Below are 26,942 nucleotides of genomic sequence, written 5' to 3'. Positions count from 1 at the left end.
CGAGGTGGGCATGGTGTCTAGAGCCTAGAAAGAGGATAGTGAAGTGAAGTGAAGTCGCTCAGTCGTGTCCGATTCTTTGCGACCCGTGGAGCGTAGCCCATCAAGCTCCTCCATCCATGGGATTCTCCAGGCAAGAATACTGGAGTGGGTTGCCATTTTCTTTTCCAGGGGATCTTCCCGACCCAGGGATCGAACCCAGGTCTCCAACATTGCAGGCAGACACTTTAACCTCTGCACCACCAGGGAAACCCAGAAAGATAAGAACCCCAGAAATGGCCACAGGACCACAGAGATCTGACATGGAATGGCAGGTCAGTCTCCTGTTCTGCCCCAGGCCTCAGTGAGTCTGAGAGAGGCCAGAACAGTTCACCAGCAACTTAAGTGGGAAGCAGTGGATGTTTTCGACGACAGGCCCAAACTCTCCAGACTCCAGCGGATGCCGGCCAGCACCAGACCAGTGAACCTCCTCGCTCTTACCCCCGCCACTGTGTTTGGGAGGAGCAGGGAGACAGAGGAGGAATCCAAAACCCCGAGCAATTTTACCAAAGAGACTAAGTCCCTAAGAACTCAAGAAACCTCAGGAGACTATTTAAATTGTTGAATTAAACTGGATTGAACTAAATTTAGATCTGCACTCAGACTCCCTCGCCCTCCCTCTTCCCCTCCCCGAGTTGTTTTACAAAGAATACAGAAGCTGTGTTTTCTTTGTGCACTCCCAGACATAGTGCAAGGGAATTTGCGACTTTTCTTGCAGGGAAAATGGTGATGATTTCTAAGTGAGGAGTCAGACAGACTCAAGTTCATACTCTGCCACGTATAGGCCACAGGCTGTGCCAGTGGGGCGAGTCACTTCCCCTGTCTGATACCAGGGACCTTCTATGCAAGATGGGCATAATGACAGCTTTTTGTGGGGTAGCTGTGGGGTCAGAGTGGACTGTCTGGCCCTTCATAAGTGCTCAGCAAATGAAAGCTGCTGCAACCACTATCACTTCTACGGAGCAAGAGATACACCACTGGCTTTCTCTGTGGAATTTCGGACGTACCGAAAATCTGCAAGAATAATGAAAAGAATTCCCATAGATCTTTCACCCAGATTTCCCAAATATGAATATTTTACCTCTGTAAACTTTTCATTTCCTCCTCTATATATACATGTATATATGTATAAATATAGGTGGGCATGCTAAGTCCCGACTCCTTGAGACCTCATGGACTGTAGCCCTCCAGGCTCCTCTGTCTATGGGATTCTTCAGGCAAGAATATGAGAGTGGGTTGCCATGCCCTCTTCCAGAGAATCTTCCTGACCCAGGGATTGAACCCATGTCTTTATGTCTCCTGCACTGGTAGGTGGATTCCCCACAACTGAGGCACCAGGGAAGTCCTATGTTGGGTCTTTTTGTTGAATCATGTGGGATCTTTCATTGAGGTGCATGGACTCTTGGGTTTATTTGTGGGTTTATTTGCTCTGTGGTGTGTGTGATCTTAGTTTCCCAAAGAGAGATCAAACCTGCATCCCCTACATTGCAAGGTGAATTCTTAACCACTGGACCACCAGGGAAGCCCCACAAATACAGTTTATATATGTGTGTATATATATACATGTATATACATACATATATATATATATATGTATCAGATATAACAGCCTTTTATAGCGAAAGAGTTTTGGATTTTTCCTAGAAGCCAAAGGCATTTTTTACATAACCACAGTACAATTATAAAAATCAGGACATTAACATTCACAGATTTCTATTGTCTAATCTTAAGCTACAGAAAACCCCTGGATCACACATTCCATTCAGTTGTCATCTTTCTTTGATCTCTTTTAGTCTGGAACAGTTCTTCATTCTTTCATGACATTGATGGTTTTGAGGCATCCAGGCCTGTTGCTTTGTGAAATGTCCCTCAGTTTGAGTTTGTCTGATGTTTCCTTTTGATTGGCTTCAGCGTTGGCATTTTTGGTGGGAATTCTACTGAAGTGATGCTGTGGGTCTCTCAGTCATGTCAGAAGCAGCCATTGTCCTTCCAAGACTGAAACAGGACAAAACAGGTGAGATGTTTCTGAAGTTTACACACGTGCAGGGCTATTTCCCACCCGGTATCCTAACAGACCCTCATGTAAGCCTACATTCAAACTCCTAAATCCCAAGGATGCATCTAACAAGCCAAGGAAACAGGGTGATTCTAGGGTAGAAGATTCCTCAAGATATTTTTATGAATGGGGTTCCAAGCCCAGAGAGAGAAAGTGACTTGTCTAAGGCCACACAGTTCCCAAGGCTCACAGCTATAGCTCGGACTTAAAGCTTTGGGTCTCAAGTCAAGACTAGTTTTGAAGTAAAACAGGAGCCACCCATTGGTAGGACGGGCCAGTGTGAAGGGGAAGCTTTGAGAGGAAGGGGGCTCCATGGCACTGGAGATGTGCAAGGTGAGCCAAGCAGGTGGGGGATGTTAGAGAGGGAGTTTTGCTTTGACATAGGTGCTTAGACATACTATTCAGAGCATAGACATTCCCAAAGAGTCACCGGATGGCTGAGTTAATGATAATAATAGTATCAGTTAGCCTTAGCAAGTACCAACTGCTTTATGCATAGCATCTCACTTAGTTTTCACAGTCGTTTGACATTATTAAGAGTTGTGGCACTCGGGATCTTGGTTGTGGCACGCAAACTCTTAGTTGGAGCACGTGGGATCTAGTTCCCTGACCAGGGAATGAACCTGGGCCCCTGCATGGGAATCTCAGCGTCTTAGACACGGAAACACCAGGTAAGTTCCCTTTTTAAATAACATTTTTTTCTAATTGTAAAAGTGATACATGTCCACTGGAGAAAAGTTAGAAAACAGAGAAGCACAAATAAGAAGGCAAAGGTCAATATTTTCACTATACATATATATCCAAAGTTTAAAAATCCATAAAAATGTGATTTACAGATAAAATTGAATCAAATTATACATTTTTGTGTGTCTTGGTTTTTTTTAAACTTGTCTAAGTATCATGAACATTTTCATTTGTGCTTTGTCTTCCAAAACAAGATTTTTAGCACTAACATGCCTCTGGAAATTTCTTTAAAAATTTCCAACTTTCATAACTTGAATAATATGTTTAGAACACATTGTGGAAAAATAAAACATAGATGAGCTTCAAAATATTCACTTTTTCATAATTCTTGTTCACTTTTGTTACATACTTTGTCAGAATGGATATATACATTTTATATAATCACTAAAAATTATATATATATTTTAAAATTTACATGATATATAGTGCACATATACAAAATATGTAATATTCATATGTATGTATTTTCACATGCATCAGAGTTTAGAGTAGAGTTCAGTTAGAATGGAGGTTAAAGGAGTTTCTCATCCTGCTGATCAGATGGATCCCTTTGGGCTTACAAGAAAGGAAAAGAACAAAGTTAAAATGATGGATACTGTAGCAGGCTCAGGGTGGGATTGGGGGACACCTCACCCCCTTCCCCACCTGGGTTTTTGATGGCAGACTGTTGAGTGGACTTTTTGTACCGGGCCAGGGCTACAGTTAAGTCTGGGAGCCAAATGACAATCACATTTGGCCCAAATAATTCTTTTTGAAAACTTTTGTTTATTTATTTTAGTTGGAGGATATTTACATTACAATACTGTGATGGTTTTTGCCATACATCAATATGAATCAGCCATAGGCATACATTGTCCTCTCTATCTTGAAACCCACCCCCCCCCCCAATGCCTTCTTTCCCCTCCCCACCCCATCCCTCAACTTACTCTTGAATCAGGACATTGCTTTTCAGGAGACTGACGGAGATAGTGAGTTTTCCTCCATCAGTGGAGCACATCTTGTTTCCCTGGTGATAACACCAAAGAAAGTGATTGTTTATCTTTAGGGACCATTTTAATGAAATATAAATATCTCTATGCAGTGGAATTATACAATGCAGTGTGATGTCTTCAATGACAGATACCTTCTGTGTGTAGGGATTGAGAGAAATCCCTTCTGTTCAGGCAGCCACTGGCTCAAGGAGGGATTCTCCTGGCTTATTTAAACTGCTATTGTTCATATTTGCAAGACATTTATCTGACAAACAGAGAAGGCAATGGCACCCTATTCCAGTACTCTTGCCTGGAAAATCCCATGGATGGGGGAGCCTGGAAGGCTGTGTCCATGGGGTCACTGAGGGTTGGACACAACAGAGCGACTTCACTTTTACTTTTCACTTTCATGCATTGGAGAAGGAAATGGCAACCCACTCCAGTATTCTTGCCTGGAGAATCCCAGGGATGGGGGAGCCTGGTGGGCTGCCGTCTCTGGGGTCGCACAGTCAGACACGACTGAAGTGACTTAGTAGTATCTGACAAAGGACTCATTTCCAGAATACACAAAGAAGGCTTACAAGTCAGTAAGAAAAGGCAATGTAATAATGGAGTGGGCAATATTTAAATAGACATTTTACAAAAGAAGATGTCTAGATGGCCAATAAGCCCATGAACGATGCTCAAAATCATTAGGCATCAAGGAAATGCAAATTTAATTCACAGTAGGATGCCATTACCTACCACTAGCATGATTAATATAAAAAAGACTGACCATACTGAGTGTTGGTAAGGATATGGAGCAACTGGAATGCTAATACATTGTTGATGGGAATGTAACATAGAAAACCATTTTGGAAAAACAGTTGCAAAATTACTTACAAGAATAGAAATATGTACATATGAAGACTTCCCTAGTGTTTGTGGCAGTTTTATTCATAGTATCTCATAACTGGAAACAACATGTGAATGGATAAATTGAGTTACATCCATATAATACAATAACAATAAACGACAATAACAATATACCGAAACATGAATTAATCTCAAAATCACAGCATGAATTAATCTCAAAAAAACATTATGTTAAACAAAAGAAGCCAGATACAAAGGTGTACATACTAAATGATTCCATTTACGTGAATATTTGAAAAGGCAAACCTTCCAAATGCCTATCAACAGATAATTGGATTAGGAAGACACAGTGTCTATCATAAAAAAGAACAAAATACTGCCATTTGCAGCAACATGGGTGGACCCAAAGAATATTACGCTTAGTGAAATAAGTCCAACAGAGAAAAACAAATATTATATGATATCACTTGCATGTGAAATCTAAAAAGTAATAAAAATGAATGTATATACTAAACAGAAACAGACTCACAGACATAAAAAACAAACTTCTGATTACTAAAGGGGAGAATGGAGGGGAAGGGATAAATTAGGGATATTGGATGGACAGATACAAACAGCCATATATTAATATAACATAGATAAGCAACAAGGATTCACTGTATAACACAGGGAATTATACCCATTATCTTGTACCAACCTATGATGGAATTTAATATGCAAAAATCCTGAATCGCTATACGGTACACCTGAAACTACAATATTGATTATCAATTATACTTGATAATTGATTATACTTGATAATTATAATTAATATTGTGATCAATTATACTTCAATTTAAAAAAAATTCTACTTGAAGAGTCAGATCAGTTCAGTTCAGTCGCTCAGTCGTGCCCAGCTCTTCACATCACCAACCACCGGAGTCTCCCCAAACCCATGTCCATTGAGCCGGTGACGCCATCCAACCATCTCATCCTCTGTCGTCCCCTTCTCCTCCTGCCCTCAATCTTTCCCAGCATCAGGGTCTTTTCAAATGAGTCAGCTCTTTGCATCAGGTGGCCAAAGTATTAGAGTTTTAGCTTCAACATCAGTCCTTCCAATGAACATTCAGGACTTATCTTCTTTAGGATGGACTGGTTGGATCTCCTTGCAGTCCAAGGACTCTCAAGAGTCTTCTCCAGCACCACAGTTCAACAGCATCAATCAGGTAGATAAAGGAAAAAAAAAAAAGTCAAAACTAAGTTGATGCTGAAGCTCCAATACTTTGGCCACTTCATGCGGAGCCAGCTCACTGGAAAAGACCCTGATGCTGGGAAAGATTGAAGGCAGGAGGAGAAGGAGGGAGACAGAATAAGATGGTTGGGTGGCATCACCGACTCAATGGACATGACTTTGAGCAAACTCCCAGAGATGATGAAGGACAGGGAAGCCTGGCGAAATGCAGTCCATGGAGTTGCAAAGAGTCTGACACAACTGAGGGACTGAACAATAACAATCAAGTTGATTTAAAAAGTAAGAGAATAAGTTGAATACAAAACCAAAACCCCCACTATCTCTCTCTCAGCACATGTAGTTAAATTTGGGTAAATTATTTTGCTTGTAATGCAGCTCCATTTGTCTCAAAAAAATTGAGAATCCAGGGAGACTGTTAATGGCTAGATCAGATTCTCAAAGGGGAGATACTGCCCTCTAGGGGTTACTTTGGGAATTTGCTGGGGACAGTTTTTGATCAAAGTGAATGCGGCCCCTGCTGGAATTTGTATATTGAGCACCTGGGAAGCCACAAGGCATCAACATGAGTGACTGTCCTGGAAAGTGAAGCATTGACCCATTTCCCAAACAAAATTCAAATGTCCTGCTAGACATTTACTTAGGTGAGAACTAGTCTGTAGTTCTCTAAGTCCAGAATCTGACTGTTTTGCAAGTATTTTTTGCCCACTGAGTTTTCCTGGAACAAAACTACCATGCTGCTAAGTCGCTTCAGTCGTGTCCGACTGTGTGCGACCCCATGGACTGCAGCCCCCCAGGCTCCTCCATCCATGGGATTTTCTAGGCAAAAGTACTGGAGTGAGGTGCCATTGCCTTCTCCGATGTAAATCAAGGAATTATTATATTTTGTTTGTTTAGCACTTTATCCAAGCTGCTTTCATTTTGCAAATTCAGGACACAGATTGCAAGCACTTTAGTTTGTATTTGAATTTGCACGGGTAGCACATTCATTCCTTGAGGCCTCGTCCGGGAGTTGGTGATGGACAGGAGGCCTGGCGTGCTGCGATTCATGGGATCGAAAGAGTCGGACACGGCTGAGCGACTGAACTGAACTGCACTCATGATATGTACAAGATTCTGACTACTTCATTCTATTCTTAAGTGTATTTACACACTGAAATGGGTTTCCCAGGTGGCTCAGTGGTAAAGAATACGCCTACAAGTGCAGGAGACTCGGGTTTGATCCCTGGGTAGGGAAGATCCTCACGCGGAGGAAATGGCAACCCACGCCGGTATTCTTGTCTTGGAAATCCGGTGGACAGAGGAGCCTGGTGGGCTATACAGTCCATGAGGTCACAAAGAGTCGGCCATGATGAGTGACTGAGCACACACGCACACATTAAAGTACGTATAAATAGTTTCTCTTCTCTTATTTTATATTATAGTTGATTTTTCTTGAAATTTTGTGAGTAGATATGTTACAGTATGGGCTTCCTGGTAGCTCAGCTGGTAAAGGATTCACCTGCAATGCAGGAAACCCCAGTTCCATCCCTGGGTTGGAAAGATCCCCTGGAGGAGGGCATGGAAACTTTTTTTTTTTGGTTAAAAAAACTTTTTTTTTTTTTTTTTCCCCAGTAAAGAATCTGCCTGCAATTTGGGAGACCTAGGTTGGGAAGATCTCCTGGAGGAGGACATGGCAACTCACTCCAGTATTCTTGCCTGGAGAATCCCTATGGACAGAGGGGCCTGGTGGGCTACAGTCCTGAGGGTCGCAAAGAGTCAGACACGACTGAGCAACTGAGCAGAGCACAACACATATTCAGTGTACCTTTATCACACTCTCATGGAGGGCAATAAACACAATAAAGAAAAAAATATAGATGCAGAAACATACTATGGAGAAATTCAAGCCCAAAAGAAGCACAGGAGAGCCGTTTTTGAAGAAAATTTTAAAATAAGGTATTTGGTGCGCGCTGCAGTGAGTAGGTGATATATGAACAAAGACCCAAAGGATGTTAGAGACAAGTGGAGGATTGGGGATGAGAGTTTCAGTCAGAAGGAATAGCAGCTGCAAAGGCCTTGAGTTGATGAAACAGAGCAGGAGCCTACACATAGTCTCTGCCTCCCATATCTTCAGCGTTTTTGTCTGTGGAAAAAGCTTCAGCCAAAGAATAAGTTTAATTAGAGAAGTAAGAAAATGCAGAAATAAAGAAAAAGAGTCCAACAAGACTAAATAAACAGTCATTTAAGCAAAATCAAGGACCTCTTTCTCAAGGGCTATGGATAATATTCTAAGCCAGAGCCTGTGAGCTACCTTGTTTTACTGAACTCCCCTCCCCCCGCCTGCCGCCCCCATTGCCAACATCCAAAATAAAACAAACTTTCTTTTCTGCCAACCTTGCCTTCATATTGGCATTTGAGTGGCGAGCAGCTGGACCGCACTTTCAGTTACATTGGGATGATGCCTGGTGTGTCTGAGGACTAGCGAGGAGGCCAGGATGACTTGAGTGGAGTGAACCAGCAGAAGAGTAATTGAAGATGAGATCAGAGAAATAATGGAGTCCAGACTGTGTGGAAAGGAGGCACCCAATAACCAAATGGACAAAAGCAGTCAGGGGAGACTGGACTGAAAGAACACTAAAGGTTTGGGGATTGATCTGCTACCTGAAATGGATTCTCTGCCATTAGTATCTACATTTGCAAAACAATGTTTAAACTTGGGAAGTCCTTCACGATCTAGCCCTTGTCCACCTCTTTTGTTCCATCACATACTATTCACTTATTCTCTTTTAAATAACGTCTATTTTCCTTTAGCCTTTTTTTCTCCTAAAAGGCATTGCTTATTTACTTTCAGTTCAGTTCAGTTCAGTCACTCAGTCATGTCCGACTCTTTGTGACCCCATAAACTGCAGCACGCCAGGCCTCCCTGTCCATCACCAACTCCCGGAGTTCACTCAGACTCACGTCCATCGAGTCAGTGATGCCATCCAGCCATCTCATCCTCTGTCGTCCCCTTCTCCTCCTGCCTCCAATCCCTCCCAGCATCAGAGTCTTTTCCAGTGAGTCAACTCTTCGCATGAGGCGGCCAAAGTACTGGAGTTTCAGCTTTAGCATCATTCCTTCCAAAGAAATCCCAGGGCTGATCTCCTTCAGAATGGACTGGTTGGATCTCCTTGCAGTCCAAGGGACTCTCAAGAGTCTTCTCCAACACCACAGTTCAAAAGTATCAATTCTTTGGCGCTCAGCTTTCTTCACAGTCCAACTCTCACATCCATCCATACATGACCACTGGAAAAACCATAGCCTTGACTAGACGGACCTTTGTTGGCAAAGTAATGTCTCTGCTTTTCAATATACTATCTAGATTGGTCATAAATTTATTGAGGTATAATTGATATATAATAAACTGTACTAATTTAAAGTGTGGAATTTCATGTCATACATGGCATTCATATGAAATTATCACCAAAAATCAAGATAATGAACTCACCACTGCCACCATCCCCCCAAATTTCCTTGTGTCTCTTCATAATCTCTTAATACTCCTCTCTGTTTCTCCTTCTCTTACCTTCTGTCTAGTAGTGATGTACTCTTACTATAGATTAATAGTTTCTAGAGCCTTTTACTCGGAGAAGGCAATGGCACCCCACTCCAGTACTCTTGCCTAGAAACTCCCATGGACAGAGGAGCCTGGTGGGCTGCAGTCCATAGGGTCGCTAAGAGTCGGACGCGACTGAGCGACTTCACTTTCAGTTTTCACTTTCATGCATTGGAGAAGGAAATGGCAGCCCACTCCAGTGTTCTTGCCTGGAGAATCCCAGGGACGGGGGAGCCTGGCGGGTTGCCGTCTATGGGGTCGCACAGAGTTGGACATGACTGAAGCAATTTAGGAGCAGCAGCAGCAGCAGAGCCTTTTACTAATGGAGTCATACAATATATTTATTTTTGTCTGTTTTATTTGGCATTATTATTTGGAGAGTCATCCATGATTTTCTGAAATTCAAGAGTTAATTGCTTTTATTGCTGAGCATTCTGCTATACAGATAACCACAATTTGTTTATCCATTCACTTGTTGATGGACATTTGGATTGTTTCCATTTTTGGCTACCACAAATTAGGCTGCTGTTCACATTTATGTGTAAAGTCTTCATGCAGACCTATATTTATATTTCTTCTGGGTAAATACCTAGGTATGGAGTGGTTGGATCTTGTAGTTCATTAGACTTTTAAAGAAACTGCCCAACTGTACAAATAGTGTAACTCCAAAGCGGTTGTACTATTTTCCATTCCCATTGGCAGTGTATAAGCGCTTCCGCTGCCAATGCTTGTTCCTCATCAGCAATCATTATGATCAATTATTTTAATTGTGGACACTCTGATATATGTGGAGTCGTATTTTATTGTGATTTTAATGTGCATTTCTCTATTATCTATCCATTTTCATGTGCTTATTTCTTACATGTGTAACTTTTTCAGTGGTGTCAGTTCAAATATTTAGCTCATTTTGTTATCCAATTTTGTTTCCTTATATTGAGCTTTGAGAGATCTTTACATAATCTGAAAAAAAGCATTTTGTAGGATATGTAATTTTCAAATATTTTATTTTCTGGGACTTTTAGCTGATTTAGCTTTTTCATTTTTTTGTGTTCATAGCTTTTATCTCTTTTTGGAAAAACCTGATTTTTATTATAGATTGAGAAAGCAAAGTAATATTTTAAAAAATATGAAAAGTAAAAAACAATAAGACAAGAAACATCTCTATAACTGCCACCCAGATAAAAAATTAGAATATCAACATTACTTCTTGCAATTCCTATATTCTTAGAATTAACCATCATCTTATATTTGTGCTTTATGTATAGTTTTGTTGTCTATGTCTATGTCCCCAACAAAATATTTGTTTATCTCTACACAATTTTCAACAGATACTGGAAAAAATTCTGTTAGGTTTTTGATTGGAATTTCAGTGAATCTAGGAAACAGTGTGGAATTGACATCTTTAAAAAATTGTTTTAAAAGTCCCTATTGAAATTGTTATAATAGTGCTTCTGTTTTATGTTTCCATTTGTTGGCTGTGAGGAATGCAGGATCTTAGTTTCCCAACAAAGGATCAAACCTGCACCCTCTGCATAGGAAAAAGTGAAAGTGAAAGTCACTCAGTTGTGTCCTATTCTTGGCAACCTCATGGACTACACAGTCCATGGAATTCTCTAGGCCAGAATACTGAAGTGGGTAGACATTCCCTTCTCCAGGGGATCTTCCCAACCCAGAGATCAAATCCAGGATATATATGTGTATATATATATATATATATATATATATACACACACACACATATATATATACACACATGTATATATACATGTATATATAAATCCAGGATATATATACATATATATGTGTGTATATATATATATATATATATATATATATATATATGAAGGTGAAGTCTTAAGCACTGGACTGCTAGGGGAGTCCCAGAATTGACATCTTGAAGATACTGAGTTATCTAAGTCACAAAATATTATGTCTTTATTAATTTAGGCTTTATATATTGTCCTTCAATAAGGGCTTCTGATCTTCTCCATAAAAATTCTTGAACATGTTTTGTTTGAAATGTTCACAGTTATCAGGAAATACTTTTTCTTTTGGTTGTTCATGGTTTGATTATGTTATGTTCTTTTGATTTTCTTTGTGTCTATCTTGCTTGGAGTTCACTAAATTTTGTGAGTCTGTGGATTAACATCTTTCCACAATTTTGGAAAATTTTCAGCCATTGTCTTTATAAAACATTTCTTCCCGATTCTCTCTTTCTTCTCCTTCTGAGACTCCAGTTACATATATGTTAGACCATTTGGTATTCTCCCATAAGTTTCTCGTGTTCTGCCCTATTTGTTCTGCATTTTTTTCTCTCTGTGCTTTGATTGCATTTCCTATTCATCTGTTTCTGAGTTACTGGTTCTTTCTTCTACTCTGTTCAATCTGCTGTTAAGTGCAACCAATAAATCCTTAATTTTAGATTTTGTATCTTTTAGTTTAGAATGCCCAGTTTATTCTTAGAGATCCCATTTGTGATAGATTGATACGTTGATGATCATCAGTGGAATCATTCCCCCAGTATTCATGTCCTTGTGTAGTTTTTCCTATATTGACCTCAGGTCACATGACTTCCTTTGCCCAATGGGTCTTATAAAAACATAACATCACAAGTTTGATAAATGATGCATATTGGGGCTTACCTTCTTAGACCTAGCCATTGTGTTAGAAGCCAAAGTTAATTTCCTTGAGATGGGGCGGCCATATGGAGAGACATGTGATTGTATCAGTGACCCCAGGTGAGAATATCAGAAGAACCAGTTAATTAACACATGTAACTCTGAGAAATAATGAATAGTTGTTATTTTAATCCACTAAGTTTTAGAGTGGTTTGTAATGCATTGATAGAAATTGGTACTTTTTTCCCCCCTGTGTATTGATTAAATTATTCTTTCAGTCAATCTTTTCCTCAAATTTCCTTGACAAATTTATAATAGTTACTTAGAAGTTGTCTGTTGCTTCTACAACTAAAGATATAAAGAAGAAACCATAGTGAGGTGGATAGGAGGGAGTGGCGTCATGGTAGAAGTCAAGACCTATGCCCCATGGGGTGGGCGATCCACACACAGGAGGGTAATTACAATTGCAGAGGTTCTCCCCAAGGGGCGAAGGGTCTGAATCTCACATCCGATTCCCCAGTCCAGCAGTTTTACATCAGGAAGATGAGAACCCAGAATGTTTGGCTTTGAAGGTCAGTGGGGCTTACTTTGGGGACAGCCAGAGCACTGTGGGAAATAGAGACTCCAATTTTAAAGGGCGCACACTGTGGGACCGTCTGCTCATCAGACCCACCTGCTGATCTCGGAGAGCTTCCCTGGGGGGCAGGAGGCAACTGGAGCTTACCCTGGGACACAGACACTGGTGTCTGTGGACACTAGTGCTGGTAAGTGGCAGTTTGGAATCCTCCCTCTAGCTTTACAGTTCCAGGGGTCCTGATTCCACCCACTAGCCTTTTGGCACTAGTCCTGGGACACCTCAGTGTCCAGAAGGAGAAGAGAGCATCAGAGGATAAGATGGCTGGACGGCATCACCAGTGCAATGAATATGAACTTGGGCAGACTTTGGGAGATGGTGAGGGACAGGGAGGCCTGGCGTGCTGCAGTCCATGGGGTTGCAAAAAGTTGGACACGACTGGAAAACTGAACAACTGAACAACTGGGACACCTTAAGTCAAGCAACTAGCTGGGAGGGACACAGCCCCACCCCCAGCAGGCATAACTGCCCCAAGATTCTCTGAGCTCACAGCTGCCTTGGAACCTGGCTCTGTGCACCAGAGGGCCTGGACCCAACCCTGCACACCAGCACACTAGCACTAGCTCTGGGACCCCGAGAGCCCTGCATCCAGTGACTCTGGCATCTTGCTCCACTCAACAGTGGGTGGGCACTACTGGCCCCAGGACCCCAGTCTTGGGACTCCCAGATCCTGCAGACAACAAAAATGCTTTTAGTTCTTGTTGTATTTCCATATAGGTTAAAGGAAAAATTTGGAATTTCAAAGCAATGATTTATTAGATGATAACTTTTCACTAATTGCCAGAATAATGGTATCATTGTATGTCGTGTAGATTTCAGAAAATTCCAGAGTGCTTGTGAAATATAATGAAATGGTTTTGACTTAAACGGACCTCCTGAAAGAGGACCTTCTGAGAACCACTGGGTAGACTAACAGGCAAACACAGGGATCAGCCAGAGAGATGTTTATTGATAGAGCTCAAGAATCTACTGGGGTTAGACTCAGGGTAGCTTCATGTGCCTTTTGATAACTTTAGGCTTCAAGGAACTTAGATTTGCCAAGGTAAGTTTTTTGGCAGGAACCTGGACTTCACACAGCACAGTTTATTATTTGTGCAGTAAACATAGACTTTTTCCTTCTTGAAGCATTTATGGCGGCACTTGCCATGATAATTCCAGCATTTTAGGCTGCCACCTGAAAAAAAAGAACAGAGACAGTGTCAGCCCTAAGAAGAGGTAGATTCTGGATTTGAAAGGTCTGTAAAAGGATTAAAACCAATGTGATAGAGGGTCCTCAGTGTCCTTTGACTTTCACCCTGGTCCTTCTTTCTCTTTTTTCCTTCTCTCTCTTTCTAAAAATTGTGGTAAAATACAATAACATAAAGCTTATCAGTTTAAGTATTTTAAGATGTACAGTTCAGCGACATTATGTAAAGTCACAATGTTGTGCAACCATCATCACCACCTAGTTCCAGAACTTTTTAATCATCCCAAACAGAAACCCTGCACCCATTAACTATTCCCACTTCCCCTCTCTTCATCCTTGGGCAATGACTAATTTGTCGTCTTCTCTATAGATTTGCCTAATATAGATATTTTATGTCAATGGAATCACATAACATGTAGCATTTTATGTCTGACTTCTTTCACTTATTCACTTATTTTCAAGGTTGATCCATGTTTTATTTTTAATTTAAAAAAATGAAGTACAGTTGAATCCAGATGTTTCATGGATCTGCTTCTGTGCTCTGTTGTTTATACTGGTTCTCAGTCATGTTTTCTTATTTCCCTGTGTGCCTAGTAAATCTTTGTTGTTGGTGGTTAGCTGTTAAGTCATGTCTGACTTTTTGTCAACCCTATGGACTGTAGCCCGCCAGGCTCCTCTGCCTATGGGAGTTCCTAGGCAAGAATACTGGAGTGCGTTGCCATTTCCTCCTTCAGAGGATCTTCCTAACCCAGGGATTGAACCCATGTGTTCTGCATTGGCAGGCAGATTCCTTATCACTGAGCCACCAGGGAAGCCCAGTAAATCTTTAGTAGTGTAATAAACATCATAGTTGAAAAAAAAACCTGAAGTATAGTTGATTTACAATATTATGTTAGTTTCAGGTGTACAGAACAGTGAGATATATATATATATATATACACACATATATTGGGGCTTCCCTGGTGGGTTAGAGGGTAAAGCGTCTGCCTGTAAAGCGGGAGACCTGGGTTCAATCCCTGGGTGGGAAAGATCCCCTGGAGAAGGAAATGGCAACTCATTCCGGTACTCATGCTGGAAAATCCCATGGAAGGAGGAGCCTGGTAGGCTACAGTCCATAAGATTACAAAGAGTCAAACACGACTGAGCGACTTCACTTTCACTTTTCATATACATATTTCTTTTCAGATTCTCTCCCTTGTTCAGTTCAGTTAGTTGCTCAGTTGTGTCTGACTCCTTGCGACCCCATGAATCGCAGCACGCCAGGCCTCCCTGTCCATCACCAACTCCCAGAGTTCACTCAGATTCATGTCCATCGAGTCCGTGATGCCATCCAGCCATCTCATCCTCTGTCGTCCCCTTCTCCTCCTGCCCCTAATCCCTCCCAGCATCAGAGTCTTTTCCAATGAGTCAACTCTTCGCATGAGGTGGCCAAAGTACTGGAGTTTCAGCTTTAGCATCAGTCCTTCCAAAGAAATCCCAGGGCTGATCTCCTTCAGAATGGACTGGTTGGATCTCCTTGCAGTCCAAGGGACTCTCAAGAGTCTTCTTCAACACCACAGTTAAAAAGCATCAATTCTTCGGCGTTCAGCCTTCTTTACAGTCCAACTCTCACATCCATACATGACCACAGGAAAAACCATAGCCTGGACTAGACGGACCTTAGTCGGCAAAGTAATGTCTCTGCTTTTGCATATGCTATCTAGGTTGGTCATAACTTTTCTTCCAAGGAGTAAGTGTCTTTTAATTTCATGGCTGCAGTCACCATCTGCAGTGATTTTGGAGCCCCCCAAAATAAAGTCTGACACTGTTTCCACTGTTTCCCCATCTATTTGCCATGAAGTGATGGGACCAGATGCCATGATCTTCGTTTTCTGAATGTTGAGCTTTAAGCCAACTTTTTCACTCTCCACTTTCACTTTCATCAAGAGGCTTTTTAGATCCTCTTTACTTTCTGCCATAAGGGTGGTGTCATCTGCATTTCCGAGGTTATTGATATTTCTCCCAGCAATCTTGATTCCAGCTTGTGTTTCTTCCAGTCCAGCATAACTCATGATGTACTCTGCATATAAGTTAAATAAGCAGGGTGACAATATACAGCCTTGACGGACTCCTTTTCCTATTTGAAACCAGTCTATTGTTCCATGTCCAGTTCTAACTGTTGCTTCCTGACCTGCATACAGATTTCTCAAGGGGCAGGTCAGATGGTCTGGTATTCCCATCTCTTTCAGAATTTTCCACAGTTTGTTGTGATCCACACAGTCAAAGGCTTTGGCATAGTCAATAAAGCAAAAATAGATGTTTTTCTGGAACTCTCTTGCTTTTTCCATGATCCAGAGGATGTTGGCAATTTGATCTCTGGTTCCTCTGCCTTTTCTAAAACCAGCTTGAACATCAGGAAGTTCACGGTTCATGTATTGCTGAAGCCTGGCTTGGGGAATTTTGAGCATTACTTTACTAGCATGTGAGATGAGTGCAATTGTGCGGTAGTTTGAGCATTCTTTGGCGTTGTCTTTCTTTGGGATTGGAATGAAAACTGACCTTTTCCAGTCCTGTGGCCACTGCTGAGTTTTCCAAATTTGCTGGCATATTGAGTGCAGCACTTTCCCAGCATCATCTTTGAGGATTTGAAATAGCTCCACTGGAATTCCATCACCTCCACTAGCTTTGTTCATAGTGATACTTTCTAAGGCCCACTTGACTTCACATTCCAAGATGTATGGCTCTATGTGAGTGATCACACCATCGTGATTATCCGGGTCCTGAAGATGTTTTTTGTATAGTTCTTCTGTGTATTCTTGCCACCTTTTCTTAATATCTTCTGCTTCTGTTAGGTCCATACCATTTCTGTCCTTTATCTAGCCCATCTTTGCATGAAATGTTCCCTTGGTATCTCTAATTTTCTTGAAGACATCTCTAGTCTTTCCCATTCTGTTCTTTTCCTCTATTTCTTTGCCTTGATCGCTGAAGAAGGCTTTCTTATCTCTTCTTGCTATTCTTTGGAACTCTGCATTCAGATGCTTATATCTATCTCTCCCTTGTAGGTTATTACAAAATATTGCATATATTTCCCTTTGCTATACAGCAGGTCCTGTTGGTTATGTATTTTATATATATATAATAGTGTGTATATGCTAATCCAACCTCCTAATTTCTCTCTCCCTTACCCACCTTTCCCCTTTGGTAACCATAAGTTTGTTTTCTATATCTGTGAGTCTATTTCTATTTTATAAATAAGCTCATTTGGATCATAGCTTAGATTCCACATTAAGTGATGGTACATGATATTAGCCTTTCTCTATATGACATTCATTTAGAGTGATAATCTCTAGGTCCACTCATGTTGTTGCAAATGACATTATTTCATTCTTTTTTTATGGCTGAGTAGTTTGATCATATATATACCTGCCTGCCAATGCAAGAGACGCAGGAGATGCGGGTTTGACCCCTAGGTCAGAAAGATGCCCTAGAGGAGGAAATGGCAACTTATTCCAGTATTCTTGACTGAAGAATCCCATGGGCAGAGGAGCTTGGTGGGCTACAGTCTGTGGGGTCGCAAGGAGTCGGACATGACTGAGTGATCAACACTTTCACTTTCTTTCAGGACTGTGCCTACGCAGAGCAAGGCTCAGTAAACACTTGCCAAACGTGAAAAACTAAACCTAGAGCAAGAACACTGGAGTGCGTTGCCATTTCCTCCTCCAGGAGACCCTCCTGACCCAGGGATCGAATCCGTTTCTCCAGCGTGGCAGGCAAATTCTTTACCACTGAGCCACATGGGAAGGCCAGCCTTAGAGCAATAATTTAAAGAAAAAGGTATAGTTAATAAGGCAATGGTAGATAAAAATTTGAATCATAAAAAGACTCAAGTAACCTGAAAAAGGGCAAGGAAAGAAGATAAAGTAAACAAGAAAGGACAGGCAGATAGAAAACAAATAGAAAGATGGTAGGTTAAATGCAACCATATTGATAATTATATTAAGCATAAATAGTCTGAATGTCTCAATTAAATGGCAGAAATTGTCCGATTGGATGAAAAAGCAAGATTTATTACATACTGTCTATAAGAAATTCATTGTAAATGGACAGACATAGTTATGTTAATAGTACAAGGAAAAAAATCATGAAATCACTAATCAAAGATAAGCTGGAATATTATTAATATACTAGCTACGTAAAGATTTAAAAGGTAGACTTCAGAACTAACTAAATTGTCAAGTATAAAAAGGTCATTTCATGATGACAATCTCAACTTATCAAAAAGACATTAATCCTCAATCAAATGCACCAAATAACAGAGCTTGAAAATACACGAAACAAAAAGCTGAAAGAACTGAAAGGAGAAATAGACAAATTCACAATGATAATTTCAGCTTTCAACATTCCTCTCTCAATAGTTGTTAGAAAAATTTAATACAAGATACAGAATATTTGAACTGATGAGTTTATCAACCAACTTAATAGATATTTATAGACCACTCTACCCAACAACAGAAAAACAGAGATTTTTTTCCAAGAGCTCACAGAATATTTACCAAGATCTCAATAAAAATAAAAGGATTGAAGTCTTTTAGAGAATGAACTTATGGTTTGGCGGGGGGAGAAGAATGGGGGAAAAGATAGGGAGTTTGGGATCGACATGTACACTCTGCTATATTTAAAATGGATAACCAACAAAGTCCTACTATACAGCACAGGGAATTCTGCTCAATGTTATGCAGCAGCCTGGGTGGGAGGGGAGTTTGGGGGGAGAATGGATACATGTATATGTATGGCTGAGTCCCTTTGCTGTCCATTTGAAACTATCACAACATTGTTAAATTGGCTACACTCCAATATAAAATAAAAAGTTTTTTTAAAAAAGAATTGAAGTCTTATATAGGTGTATGTCTGTCCACAGTAGAATTAACTAAAAATTAATAGTGGATATGCATGTGGAAAATTCACAAATACTAGGAAATTGAACAATGTACTGGTAAATAACTAACGGGTGAAAGAGAAACCAAAAGAGAAATTAGAGAAGCTTGAATTGACTAATTAAAAGCACAACACATAAAAATATTTGTGAAACTGAAATAAAGTAGTAATTACAGGGAAATTTGCAGTTTAAAATGTGTACTTTAGACAGAATGGTCTTAAATCAACCATCAGTGCTTATATCTTAAGTGAGAGAAACAAGAGCAAATTAAGTGAGAAAAACAAGAGTAAATTAAGTAGAAGGGAAAAAATCATTAAGATTGGAGCAAAAGTAAATAGGAAATTTGGGGTGCCATTTCCTACTCCAGGAGATTTCCTGACCCAGGGACTAAACCCACGTCTCTTGTGTCTCTTGCATTGGTAGGTGGAGTCCTGGACTCCACTGGATACCACTAGCATCACCTTGGAAACCTCAGAAAAATAATAGACAAAACTGAAAGCTGGTTTCTTGAAAACATAAAAAATTTTCTAAATTTCTAGCCAGGCAGGCTGACCAGGAAGAAAGCAAAAGAGAAGAAATAAATTGTTTATTATCAGAAATGAAAGAGAGGGGAATTCCCTGGCCGTCCAGTGGTTGGGGCTCCATGCTTTCTCCGCAGAGGGTGGGGGTGTGATCCCTGGTTGGGAACTAAGATGCCACAAGCAGTGCAGGGTGGCCAAAAAAAAAGAAAAAGAAAGGAAGAGAGGACTTCACTATAGATTCTATAGATGTTACCATGTTAATAAGGTCATAACAGAGAAAACTTCATGACTATAAACGGAACAACTTATACAAAAGAGACAAATTATTTGAAAAACACAAACTACTGAAGCTCGTACATGAGGAAATACATAACTCTAAACCCCTTAATTTTTTGAAAGAAATTGAATTTGTATGTATTTTCCACAGAGAAAACTCTAGGTTGAGATGGCTTCATTGGTGAATTCTATTAATACCAAGCATTTAGAAAGACAATACCAATTCTTTTCAAAGTCTTCCAGCATTACCTTGACACCCAAGTCAAAGACATTCCAAGAAAATAAAACTACAGACTTATATCCCTTATGAAGTTAGATGTAAAAACCCTTACAGACTTAATATGCCTCATAAACCAGATGTGAAAATCCTTAACAAAATATAAACTGAATCCAGAAATGTATAAAAAGGATAATACATCATAATAAATGTAAATCAGTCCAAAAAATGTAAATGTCAGTTCAACATTTGAAAAATCAATCAATGTATTAATAATTCACCACATCAGCAGAGTAACCCTCCCACCTCACCCAATCATATAATCACTTCAATAGATGCAGAAAAAGCATTTGACAGCATTCATAATACCTGATTACCAACATCTGTGAAAATTCTGCAGATACTATCATACTTACTAATGAATTAAAAACAGATTTTCAAGGGAGACATAAAACTACTACTGTTTAAAGATGACATGATCATCTACGTATAAAATCCTCCCCAAAGCTATGAAACCTATTGAGTTTAGCAAGGCTGTAGGATTAATAAAAACCAACTGTATTTCTGGATCATATAATAATTCTATTTTTAGTTTTCCAAGGAACCTCCATATTGTGCTCTATAGTGACTGCATCAACTTACAATCCCACCAATAGCGTAGGTGTGCGTATGTTCTAAGTCGCTTCAATCAAGTCAGACTCTTTGCGACCCCATGGACTATAGCCCGTCAGGCTCCTCTGTCCATAGGATTCTCCAAACAAGAATACTGGAGTGGGTTGCCATGCCCTTCTCCAGGGATCTTGCCCACCCAGGGATCAAACCCACATCTCCCATGTCTCCAGCATTGCAGGGAGATTCTTTACCACTGAGCCACCTGGGAAGCTCAACAGTGTAGGAAGGTTCCCTTTTCTCAATACCTTCTCCAGCATTTATTATTTATAGGCTTTTTAATGATGGCCATTCTGATTTGTGTGAGGTGGTACCTCACTGTAGCTCTGTTTTGACCACACCTGTGAGATCTTTGTTCCCAAATCAAGAATTGAACCTGTGCCCCGTGCAATGAAAGAATACAGTCTTTACCGCCGGACCACCAGGGAAGTCCCCTCACTGTAGTTTTGATTTGCATTTCTCTAATAATTAGTGATGCTGAGAATCTTTTCATGTGCCTACTGGCCACCTGTATGTCTTCTTTGGAGAAATGTCTGTTAAGGTCCTCTGCCCATTTTTCAATTGGGCATATACCCAGACAAAACTATAATGCAAGGGCTTCTTTAGTGGTCAGGTGGTTGAGAGTCAGTCTTGCAATGCAGGGGATGCTGGTTCGATCCCTGGTCAGGGAGGATCTCACACGTCACGGAGCAGCTAAGCCCATGTGCCACAACTACTGGAAAGTGAAAAAGTGAAAGTGTTAGTTGCTCAGTTGTGTCCAACTCTTTGTGCCCCTGTGGACTGTAGCCCTTCAGGCTCCTGGGTTCATGGGGTTTCCTAGGCAAGAATACTGGAGTGGGTTGCCATTTCTTCCTCCAGGGGACCTTCCCAGCCCAGGGACTGAACCCAGGTTTCCTGCATTGTAGGCAGATTCTTTACTGGCTGAGCCACCAGGGAAGCCCCAGAACTACTGGGCCCATGTGTAATTCTGTGTTTTATTTTACAAAAAGATAAGGCACTCCCCTCCACAATTTAACAATAAAATCTGAAATTTTAATTCAAGAATATCAAGATGAACTGTTGTTGAGAGTGAGGGGAAAGATGGTCTCATATACTCTGTTTCAGCCTCTCTGGAGGCTACTTGTCACATTTTCAGATGGTGTAGTCTTGACCGGCAATTTCCTTTCTAGATGTCTATCCAAGGGAAATACACATGTAGATTGAGAAGCCTGTACACTGGAGATACAGTTACAAACAAGTTAGAGACAGACAGCTGCCCTCAGAGAACTTCCATTCAAGTAGGGGAGGGGAGATGAGAAACAACTATAAAGAAATAGCTACCCAGATATTTGATTGACTAGACTTAGGCTGAAAATTATAAAGGAGTAACTCTGGGTGCTATGAGGAGGTATAATGGAAAAGAATGTGACATCCCCACCTAAATCTAATCTCTGCTGGGTTCTTGGGCTTTATACATATGTCCTGGATTCCACAATTAACCTAACTTAAAAATTTTTTAAATATTAAAGTGATACATACTTCATTCCCCTTTAATCATGAGACCCTTTGGTTGCTGAAAAGCAGAACTGGGCAGAGTTTCTGGCCTTTGGGGGAATGGTGAAGAATAGAATGACAAAGTTCATTGCTCAGCTTAAATGAGATGAGTTGTTGTAGTTCATAGCAAGACAACACATTTAAGAACCTAATGGATTTAGAAGGGTCAGGGGGTTCCAAATTTCAAAGAATTCCTTTATATATTATTAGCTGAGACTGGTGGATTCAGATAAAACCACCTCATCACCAGTCACAGGAGGCAAAGCCTGAGGGTCTGGCCAAAGAAACGTCCATTCAATTTCCTTTACCACCACCACATCTAATAGAAAGGAAGAGGAAATATTCTCCCTAGAGGAAACTGGGGCACTTAAATCCAATTTTGCAGCAGCAGGAGGAGGCCTTAGAGCTCTACCAGAGCCCACATCTTGTCTCTGCCAGCCAGGACAATGAAGGCCCTCAGCAAGCTAGAGACATAGGCCTTCCTCTCCTCCAACACCCCCCCCCCACCCCAACCCCAACCCCGTCCAGGGGCCCCCAGACTAGGGCCTGCTGGTCAACCTGAACACTTAAGAAGTAGAGATAAGTCATGTGAGAAAGGCAGGAGGCAGGAGAATCTCTTGCTACAAACACCCAGATTGGCCTGGAGAAACTGCTAGAGAAGAGGGGGTTTACTTTCTGTCCTCAGAGGGTAGCCCAGGGAAATTGCTAACAGCACCAACACATTATGGTGCCATTTGGAGGGGAATTAGATTAGAAATGCCTGAGGGAAGTGGTTGGGCATCTCCTCCTCTCCTGTGGCATAAAGTAATCAGGAAAGTCTTCAGTTCCCTCTTGTCTCCAGTGGAAATAGGAGAACAGGTGATGAGCTGAGAAAGACCTGCCAGCCGTAGACCCCTGTGCACAAAGGGAGTGGGAGGGGCTGTGTGTGAACAGCCTAAATCTAGGGATTAGATGGAAGATTTAACTCAGATGAAGGGCTGAGTCAGTGGGGCTCTCAACAGGACCAAGAAGTTTCCTCAGTCATGGATCACACACAAGGGACCTTGCTGCAGAAGTCAGTGAAGGTCCAGCACCGGGCTCTAGCTCCTCATGAGCCTGCCCCAGGGCCTTTGCACTTCACATTCCCACCAGCTTGAATATTCTCCATAAATCCATAGAGATCACCTCTTATCCTCCCTCAGGTCAGGGTGAGCCATTCCATGAGCACTCCTTTAAAACAGCAAATTTACATCCCTGTGGTATCTGCTATCCCCCTTCCCACCTACTCTGCTCATCATACTCACCACCTGACATTTAATATGTTTCACTTATTTAAAAATATTTCTGCTTCTCTCAACAGAATGCAAACTCCAAGAAGCTAAAGACTTTGCTTACCTTGTTTTGTTCTCATGTGTTCACTGCACTACCTCCTGCACCTATCACAGTGCCTGGAATATGAAATTTGTTCAACGTGTTTATTGATAGCTCAGTTGGTAAAGAATCCATCTGCAATGCAGGAGACCCTGGTTTGATTCCTGGGTCAGGAAGATCCCCTGGAGAAGGGGTAGGCTACCCACTCCAGTATTCTTAGGCTTCCCTTGTGGCTGAGCTGGTAAAGAATCCACCCACAATGTGGGAGACCTGGGTTCAATCCCTGGGTTGGGAAGATGCCCTGGAGAAGGGAAAGGCTACTCACTCCAGTATTCTGGCCTGGAGAATTCCATGGACTGTACAGTCCATGGGGTTGCAAACGGTCAGACACGACTGAGCAACTTTCTCGTTTATTGAATGAGCCAATAAATTAAATCATGACATCTAGTTAACTTCTAAATCCAGGTGCTATCCTCAGAAACAGAAAGGGAACAGAAGGAGAAATTCTCAAAGACTTACTCAAATATTTATTCAAAAGAGACTGAATTAACTTTAAACTGTTTTAAACCGGAACTGATGAACATTTGTTAAACTGCGGGGTTTAGGCACAGTCCCTTAGCCTTTCACCACCCCTCTCCCCAACCATTGCATCAGCAGGATGGAATTTCCTGGGAAAATTGAAATGAGTTACATAAAATGAAGAAGCTACACTTTTTTTTTTTTTTTTTTGCATACCAAAATTTCAGTGTGTTCAATGTTGTTCCCTTAAACTGATGTTACTATACACATGCCTTTGTTGTAGCAGATTGAGAAATGAGGACATTGAAGCTCTGAGCTGCTGAGCTGCTTCCTGGAGGTCACAGAGTTAGAAAATGATTGAGCAGTGTTTAACCCAGTGTTCTGGGGCTTTCCTCTCTATCCCCAGCTGAGTAGGATTTCAGGCATTTGCCACAGGCAGGTACAAGGTCTGAGGTGAGGAAATTTATATATTTCAGCCCTGTGGACAGGTGAGGTGAAAGCCTTGGCTGAGGAGAAGTTTCTGTCAGTTGAGCAAGAGGGGCCAGACAGAGATGCTAGAGTTGGTGGAATAGCCCTTTTTTGCTTAAGCTTTCCCATGGCTCCTCAGCTGGCAGTCAAGGCTCAAGACCTGGACCTTGACTGCTTCTGCAGTCTTAACCCTTGCCACACCCTTAACCCTGGGTTTCCCGATCCTGGGCTTCCCTGGTGACTCAGACGGTAAAGAATCTACCTGCAATGCAGGAAAGCTGGATTCGATCCCTGAGTTGGGAAGATCCCCTGGGTAAGGGAGAGGCTACCCACTACAGTATTCTTGCCTGGAGAATCCCATGGACAGAGGACTCTGATGGGCTACAGTCCATGGGGTCTCAAAGAGTTGGACACTATTGAGCGATTAACACTTTCAGTCTTACCCCTTGTCACACCCTTAACCCACCCTTCCATCATGGGCTAGTTTCCTGAAGGCATGGTGCTGTCTCCCATATCTGGACCTTTGCTATTAGCTGAATTCCGTCCGGGACAACCTTCATTTCCACCTCTTCTCCCTTCCCTTCTAATTTCTAACCATTTTCAAGACTCAGAGTATCCCTCCGGGAGATCTCTCTTGGCCCTCAGCCTGGGCTGGCGCCTCCCTTGTGCACCTCAGGACCCCAGATCCCCTGTAACACAGCTCACGGCGCTCTGGGTAAATGCTATTTCACATCTCTCCCAGTGAGTGCCTCCCAGGGCGGGTGCTCAGTTGCTTCAGTCATGACTGACTCTTTGCAACCCCATGGGCTGCAGGGATCTCTCCCACTCAGGGATTGAACCTGAGTCTCCTACCTCTTCTGCATCGGCAGGCGAGTTCTTTACCACTGCGCCATCTGGGAAGTCTGAATCCCTCCCAGGCCATGTCATTTATCTCTGTGGTCCTAGCTTCCCAACACAGGGACTGGCACAGAGATAGTAACAAGTTAAAGACGAGCTTTGCTTTCTCCTTAAGGTGGTTGTGGTTTGTATTAAGCCTAGATCATTCTGGGGCCTATTTTGTGACATGGCCACTATTATGTATCCTCCTCCTGCTTCTCCTACTCATCCTATGCATTCTTCTTCACAAGCTAACCCACCTGAGCATGCTCCCTGGGACAGCAGGATGGGGTGACTAAGCAAGAAGCTCTGCATGCTGTAGTTGGTACCTAGATCTGCTGCCTGGCCGCCAGCGAGGGCTCCTCCTCCACAAGGTGACTGCAGGAGGCCCGGCAGCCCATCCTCCCCGCCCGTGGGATTCTGTGTCTCTCTCCGCACCCTGCGCCCTTCCCCTGAAGAGGTGCAGGTTACCTGGAGTGAGCTGGGACAAGAGCAGCAGTCCGGCCAGAATCAGCGAGAGGAGCTTCATGGCTACAAGTGGCCAAGGGAAGCGGCAATGGCAAAGCAGCTTGGCAATGTGATGCGATGGCAAAGCTAATGGTGGAGTGCTCTGGCCTCTCTGGCTCCCGCTCCTTTGCTCCAGCCGGAACAGATGTCACCCGCACGTGCCCTCCGCCGCCCGCGGGCACTGCCCCCGCACGCCCTGAGCTGGCCTGTTGGCTTTTCTCATTTAGGTCACGCGATAGGGTTCGAAAGCCAGTCAAGGGACCACCAGGGGGCGCCACGCACGCGGAACCCAGAACGTCAGGGAAGATTTTGTAGAGAAGACAGCGGTGAATCATGTTTTGAGAAACAAAGACCAAAACGCCAGGTGGATGAGCCCATGTGGCTTTTCAGGCAAAGGGAAATCTGTACAGAGGCTTTTGTTGGTGTTGAACATGAGAAATACACTGTAACAGGGGCTAAAATCGGCAGGAGAATGGAAGGAAGAGATGCAGCTCCCAGCAGGAGTCTGGCTGTGCCCTCTCACAGGTATCAGCAGCTGTAGCCCCCTGCCAACTCAGGGCTACGCATGTGGTCAGGCCCCCTGGGGGCCAGGTTGTGCCCCGTCCTCAGGGGTCCAAGAACCAGCTATTGTGGTGGGGAGGTCCCTCCTCTGAACTCTTAGGATTTGAAAATCCATTGTCTTCCCTCAGTTCCGGCTACCTAAGGGTAGTAGCTGCATTTTCAGTTGCTCAGTTGTGTCCGACGTCTTGTGACCCCATGGACTGCAGCACGCCAGGCTTCCCTGTCCTCCACTATCTCCCGGAGTTTGCTGGAATTCATGTCCATTCAGTCAGTGATGCTGTTTAACCATATCATCCTCTGCTGCCTGGTTCTTCTGTTGCTTTCAGTCTTCCCCAGCATTAAGGTCTTTTCCAGTGAGTTGGCTCTTTGCATCAGATGGTCAGAGTATTGGGACTTCAGCCTCAGGATCAGTCCTTCCAGTGAATATTTGGAGTTGATTTCCTTTAGGATTGACTGGTTTGATCTCTCAAGAGTCTTCTCCAGCACCACAGTTTGAAAGCATCAATTCTTCCGCACTTAGCCTTCTTTATGGCCCAACTCTCGCATCTGTACATGACTACTGGAAAAATCTGTGGTTACTAATACCTGTTTCCTCAAGGTTCTCTTTTTGCTGTTTCTGCCTTCC

The 26,942-nt window shown here is 42.2% G+C and overlaps 1 protein-coding gene across 1 annotated transcript; it reads right to left on the bottom strand.

Moving 5' to 3' along the window:
• Positions 1 to 13,648: 13,648 nt before the first annotated feature.
• On the bottom strand, positions 13,649 to 25,899 carry DEFB123 (defensin beta 123). The gene is made up of 2 exons (XM_027976443.2): positions 25,721 to 25,899; positions 13,649 to 13,893 (listed from the first exon to the last, which is right to left on the bottom strand). The coding sequence occupies exons 1-2, from the start codon at positions 25,776 to 25,778 to the stop codon at positions 13,748 to 13,750; spliced, it is 204 nt and encodes a 67-aa protein (XP_027832244.1). The 5' UTR covers positions 25,779 to 25,899; the 3' UTR covers positions 13,649 to 13,747.
• Positions 25,900 to 26,942: the final 1,043 nt, after the last annotated feature.

The sequence above is a fragment of the Ovis aries genome, chromosome 13, assembly GCF_016772045.2.
Source record: "Ovis aries strain OAR_USU_Benz2616 breed Rambouillet chromosome 13, ARS-UI_Ramb_v3.0, whole genome shotgun sequence".
Taxonomy (NCBI): Eukaryota; Metazoa; Chordata; class Mammalia; order Artiodactyla; family Bovidae; genus Ovis; species Ovis aries.
This window is presented reverse-complemented; position numbering and strand designations above follow the sequence as displayed.